This window comes from Adiantum capillus-veneris, chromosome 11 (assembly GCF_014529385.1).
Source record: "Adiantum capillus-veneris isolate H3 chromosome 11, ASM1452938v2, whole genome shotgun sequence".
In the NCBI taxonomy this organism is placed as follows: domain Eukaryota; kingdom Viridiplantae; phylum Streptophyta; class Polypodiopsida; order Polypodiales; family Pteridaceae; genus Adiantum; species Adiantum capillus-veneris.
In genome coordinates, this window is record NC_140941.1 from 112126675 (window position 1) to 112133104 (window position 6430).

Below are 6430 nucleotides of genomic sequence, written 5' to 3' on the forward strand. Positions count from 1 at the left end.
CTCCTTTCCCCTTGCGCTCAGCCGGCCTTTGGAAATTGAAAACGGCTCGATATTACGCTGAGACACATTTTTCCCGAACAGTGTGCCAAGGGCAACAGGTTATGTACCGACCCCCCCCCACCGGGCCGACGGCCCCCTAAAGGTTCGCTGGCCCCCTAAAGGTTAGGAAAGTGTTGGATCTTTTAACTAAATGAACTACCAGTAATAATTATACGTAATTGCCTCGAGCAAAAAGAACACAAGTGATGATGGAGCAGGAGCTGCTGAGCTGCGCTGGAGCGATGGTGCTTCTCTCTCACGTTAGTAGCGTACCCTTTCTCCCTCTCGCACGCCTTTGAGCGTCTCTTTCTCTTTGTGCAATTCTTTCCCATCATCTCAAGCCACGCAGACCTTACAAGAAAGGTTTCTGGGGGAGGCCTTCCTTCCCTTCGGTTCAAGTGCTAGGCATCGCCTGCATTTTAGGTTTCCTCTTTCTCTGTGATTATTTTCTCACTCTGCCTGCTTTCATGCGAAGAAAAATGGATTTCCAAGCGCATTCGTGTCGTACTCGAACGGTTTTAGCATTTTGATTCTGTGTAATTGTGCAAGCCATCCCATGACAAGTATCTACGAGACTTTACAAAGCAGTAACTCTGCTTAAACCTCCATTCGCTGTGCTTTCTTATAGAGAGAAGGGCCACACTTTGCTGAAGATAGAGCTTTCATTTTTGTTCTTTTGATCGCCCTCTCTCCTGTTCTTTTGGTCGCCCTCTCTCCTGTTACTGTCAAAAGTGCCATGACTACACCTGGAACATCCGAAAGTAACCGCTCAGAAAATTCCAGAAGGTCACTGAATGCACAAGAAAGATTAGTATAGATGCACTTGTAATGAATGTCTTACCCAAAGGACAGAGTTTTTGGTTGTTGTATGGAGAGATTGATGCATTTCCCTGCAGCTCGAATTAAAGTGGACTTTGTTTTGCAGGAGTGAGGTCACATTGATGGAATCACTTGAGTTGACATTGCGGCAATTGTCCGTTTTAGCGGATTACCTCGATCAAGCAGAGGCTAGAGATAAAATCTGCAGAGCCATCCAATATGGCTCCAAATTTGTTAGTGGTGGAGCAGAGGGGGTGGCTAATCAGGTTGATTCGTCAACTGGATTAGCTCGGAAGGTCTTCCGTCTTCTAAAGGTTGGCTCCCTATGTAATACATGGTTTTCCTTTTCTTTGGTGGGTGGAAGCGGTCACGTTCAGGAGGACATTTTGTCTTTCAACCTCAGCTTGTTTCCTGTTGATTTTGATTGCTTAGTTTGTAATTTTTTGAGCTCAAGATTGAGGAGTCTTTGCACATATGTCATTTTCCACATTTGTTATTCATGTTTTTGACTTTGATTGTATTGGGAAGTCTGTCAGGACAGGGCTTGCCCTCTCATTAAGAGGTGGATTGGGGCCTGTCTCCTTCTCCCGCGGGCCATGAAAAGGGCATTGAAATTGTAGTTTTGTTGGGGGTAGTTAACATTCGTGAATAGCAAGAATGAGTGGAGGGGAGGGTGGGTTGGGCAGTTTACTTTTATCCTTCTCCTGTACATGCACTACTATTTGTAAGTGTAAGACCAGAAGGGCTTCAAGCATTTCCATCTTTTGGTTTCAGGGGTCTTAGAAAGTGTGGACGGCAGGTTCCGATAGTCTAGTTATGATCTTCTGTCTCTTCTATATAAAATGTACACGTTACGTCTATTGGAGACCAGAAAAGTGTACACATGGGCCTTTTGATTGCTTGTTTGTACAATACGTAGTACAAAATTTAAATTTTTGGCCTCACGAGCCTTAGCTTTTGGTTGTAATCTTACAATGATGATACTATTATGTTGGCAGTCTGTAAACGAGCTGAAAGCTCTAGGATCTCCATCCATCAAAACTGAAAAGCTGCCATTTGTTCTTCTGAGCAAGGTAAGAATGAACATGGTCGGACTCTGTTGAGCTTTGCAAATAGTGTTTTTCTACCTGAGAAAATTTTCTTTTTGTTTGTTATACATCAATTTTATCTGCAATGTTTAACTCCTGACACTGACCTTGTGAATGTTTATGTGGTGTGCTTTGATTCCATAGTCTAAGCACTCTCTGATGGCTACCTTTCTTGCATTGGATAATTTGGTATGGGCGGGAAGGGCAGGTATCTACAAGGTAATTTCCCTTTTCGTACCGGTCCCCTGCTCTCTTTTTTTCCACAAAAAATAACCCTTGCCCCTTCAACAAAAATAAAAAAACCATGCACAAACATAGCACATGCGATTGTGCACTTGGGCTTTGACATCCAGGGCAGCTCCCTCTGCAATCTTTTGGCTCATGTTCTCCGATTGAGGTGATTTTTGGTGAGCGTTTGTTGCGGACATAACCTTCGGGCAGAATTAGTGCCAACCATTTTAGGGCAGAATATGATTAATTGCTAAGCAAGATCACTGTGTGCGCTTTTCTCTTGTTCATTCATGATGGAAGTTTTTGGGGTGCAGAACAAGCGACACACAGACTTTGTATCGAACATCTCTTTGTACTTTCTGCTGGGATCCTATGCTTGCAGCTCATTAGCTGAGGTAATTGCATTTTGATCAGTGCATTCATGTTTGTGATTGTCTCTTGGCAAGTGGGTGATGAATGTTCTTTATACTTGCAGTTTGGTCATATAGTGCTGAAGAAAACACGGGAGTCCAAAGAGGGGAACCAGGTATGGAATGGTATTTTAATGCTCGAGTAGATCTCAACTGATGATGCTGCCATTACTACTTCAATGCGAATTTTGTGATCCCTTACAGAAGTTTTTGTGCAAGCAATATTCAAGAAAGTCTCTTTTATTAGGCGGCCGTCGACTGAGTTTCCTTCCCACAAAGAAACGAACCGGAAATACTAGCATAAATTTAAAATTTGCAAGATTTTTGAACTATTTTCTCACATATTTCACCAGTTTTTCTTCCCTTTACCATGGTTTTCAACTAGGTAGTCTCCATTTTCAATTGGATCAAGGCTAAGCTGAGGCAATCCTTTCTTGAACACTTATTCTACTTAAACTCAACCTAATGACTTTATCACATTCTAATTATTTTAGAAAGCCACCGTGATTCTTTCACTTGTTTAACCAGCTAAAATTGCAAAATCCTGGCTAGATTCCGGGCTTGCCTTCAAGAAAACCGACGGACTCTTACAAGTTTCAGTTTTAATACTGGCAAATGCTTCAAATTTTGACCTAAAAATTTAAAGTGTGCCCCTTATTTTCTTCGGTTAGGAAAAGGCAAGCCCCGAGATTAGCTGCTATATCTTATCCATTAGAAGATAAAGTTTTCAACAAAAATGACACTATATAGTGTCTTTTTGGCGAATCTTCGCCGTCTTTAAGATCATTCTGCTATTTTGCAAAAATTGCTTGTCAAAATATTAGCCCAAAATATCCAAACTCTTGTAGTTTTGGCCATATATGGGGCGAAAAGATCATTGATTATAGACGAGGGTTACCTGGTTCAAACCTTGTATTTGCTAGAGCCGAGTGAAACCTTGTTTTTCCTTTCGCACGTGCATGGCAAGGGGACTTGAGATAGAGCTCGTACTCAGGCTATCTGTTCATCAATTGTGCATCAATGCATCTCTCTCTCTCTCTCTCTCACACACACACACACACACTCACACACACACACACACAAAAAAAACACAGATACAAACATTCATATGACACACAATGTATGCAAACAAAACGGAGATTTGTAAATATGTAAAAATTCAACTACTGTGTCGATTGAAAGGTAGGGTAGAGACAATGTGCAACAGGTACTTTGGTCTTTAATAAGCTTTTCTATATGTGCAGGAGGAAAAGGAACACCCATATGCTCATTTTTTGGGGTTCATAAAGTCTTCATTGGATGTTGTGGTGACTATTGGGCTCTTACAGTTAGCTCCTAAAAGTGTGACCCCTAGAATAACCGGCGCTTGTGGGACTGTGACATCGTTGATTGCGTGCTATGAGGTAAAAAGAGAGAGAGAGAGAGAGAGAGAGAGAGAGAGAGAGAGCTCTTTCATGATCTTGCGTTGTCGCAAGGGAGGGAAAAATGCAAACATCAAATTGCTACTTTTGTTTTTGGGTCAGGTGTTCAAGGAAACATCATCAACAAAATCCAAGATGCTTTAATTGGAGGAATATACCAGACAAATGTTTCGAATCTTTCAACTTTCTGGGAAATGGTCCTAACCTAATTGTTGCTTCTATGGTAGCCCCTAATTGCTGTTACTATGGTAGCTCAAGTTCTTGTAATGAAAGGGGCCTCAAGTTCCTAAGGATTACATTGCACCTGGTGGTGCAGAAAGTACATGTAAAGCCTTACATAATTTGTTGCTGGTTTGTGGGATGATGCTCTCTCTCTCTCTCTCTCTCTCTCTCTCTCTCTCTCTCTCTCACACACACACACACACACACACACACACACACACACACACACACACACACACATTGCTTGTCATAAAGTGGCCAAGAAAGGTTGTTTAGTTTTTCTAATAGTGTTCATACATAGGTCACTTAAGAACTATTCCAGAGTCTTAAGCAAGTGAGTAGATTTGATTGTAGTTACTGTTATTATGATAGCTACCAAAAGCAAGGTGAGAAACTCACAAGGTCTTGGATATGGGGGTGGGGAGGTTAAATGTGATATATACTTCGACTGTAGTGTGTGAGGATCATGCTTCCCGATCTTATCAAGCTTTTGTTGAACATCATCTCCACGACATAGATGTTATTCTTGTTTAGGAATCCATCACATACACCAAATCAATCAACTAGAGCATGTAAACAATCAGATTCGTTATTGTACACCAGTTCCGCTTCCGTTTAACTTGAGTGTCATCTCATGATTACATTCTAATGTACCTCTATTTAGATATCCAAAACATTTATTGCTAGGTAGTCTAATCATGCATCCAACATTGAGGGCAACAACCTTAACATTGCACAATCTACCAGGCATAGCACAATTTGAAACTCACCGCACCAACCATATTTCGTCGTACTTTGGTGTAGTGAGCATGATGGTCTGTCAATGAGATTTGTGGTGCAAAAAAGGGTCTTGGACCTCAATTGAAACTCTTGGTGCACAAGATATGAATGGAATGGAAGCTTTCAAATGGGTATACTTCCAAACCAACAATGAAGCCTACTTTTGAATAGTTAAAATGTTGATGACCTAGTTGACAAGGATGGTGCATGGATGCCAGCAAACATGTATGTAGATGGCACACCAAATGCTTATAGTGCTTTACCTTTTGTAGGCAATCAAAACAGTTTCAACTACTATCAAAAGACACCCCTTCGGATACATCAAATGTAGGACCTTTCAATTGACATTAAGAGTTTGCCCTTGACAAAGCACTACTTTATGTATAACACTTGGCACAGTCTGGTGGCTTTAGGATAAGGTGGTATATATACTAAAGCTATGAATCTAGAAGCGAGGACCCTATTTTCAGCATACTTTGAATCTTTTCTCTTACCATTTCAAAGTGGAAACTTGGAAAAGTTGCACTCTTGCCTTCCTGCTTCAACTAACGTTACTATAGGGTTAGTGGTTAAAACCATTCTTCGATCATGCACAAGTAAAGGCACATTGACACTTGGCATTTCATATGACATTTCATTATTGTTGCTCTACACTTGATTTTCTTTCTTTGTCTCTTGATTCTTTTGTTCCACTAATAGTGGCCAAATTTCTGGTCATTCTACAGTTCCTGTCCAGCATGACCATTCCCTTTTGGGCTAAGTACGTCTTATCCACCTCTAAACTCCTTTGCAACAACTTATGTTTTGAGTCCGCATTCTCCTCTTTAATTTTTGGTTTTGATATATAATTCCACATCCGTCTTAGAAGTATACAAATCCTTCAGTGTCTCTTGTGGCATGCTCATACTTGTTTCCATCTGTAGTACCAATTCCTTACAGATTGGAAAAGGCATGCTAATTGGATTTGATATAATATTCTGCATCCATCTTAGAAGTATACAAATCCTTCGGTGTCTCTTATGGCATGCTCATACTTGTTTCCATCCGCAGTACCAGTTCCTTACAAATTGTAAAAGGCATGCTAATTGGATTTGATATAACAATTTTGCATCCGTCTTAGAAGTATACAACTCCTTCAATTATGGCATGCTCATACTTGTTTCCTTCCTCAGTACCAATTCCTTACAAATTGTAAAAGGCATGCTAATTAATGGTTGTCTTTAGACTCTGCCAATCCCCTTTGAAAAACACAACATGCCTTGATTTTGTATAATTTTTGAACTTTCCTTCTCAAGTTGCAAAGAAGGCTCAATGCAATTTTGGAGAAATTGATTCGTTGCCGTTTAAGCTTGCCATTAAATGTCCAAGACATTGCAATTGCATCTCTAGGCTATGCCTCAATTCCTTTGTCCATAGCTTG

At 40.7% G+C, this 6430-nt stretch overlaps 1 protein-coding gene across 3 annotated transcripts; it reads left to right on the forward strand.

Annotated features, from left to right (window-relative positions):
* The first annotated feature begins 204 nt into the window (after nt 1-204).
* LOC147447831 (peroxisomal membrane protein 11-5-like) lies at nt 205-4369 on the forward strand. Of its 3 annotated transcripts, none has more exons than XM_086523586.1 (8): nt 205-299; nt 965-1172; nt 1857-1931; nt 2091-2165; nt 2492-2572; nt 2653-2703; nt 3832-3990; nt 4111-4369. In XM_086523586.1, the coding sequence occupies exons 2-8, from the start codon at nt 981-983 to the stop codon at nt 4150-4152; spliced, it is 675 nt and encodes a 224-aa protein (XP_086379712.1). In that variant the 5' UTR covers nt 205-299; nt 965-980; the 3' UTR covers nt 4153-4369. The 3 variants fall into 3 exon arrangements, with proteins under 3 accessions (XP_086379712.1, XP_086379713.1, XP_086379711.1); XM_086523587.1 differs by lacking the exon at nt 205-299 and adding an exon at nt 319-462; XM_086523585.1 differs by lacking the exon at nt 205-299 and adding an exon at nt 537-825.
* The last annotated feature ends 2061 nt before the right edge of the window (nt 4370-6430 follow it).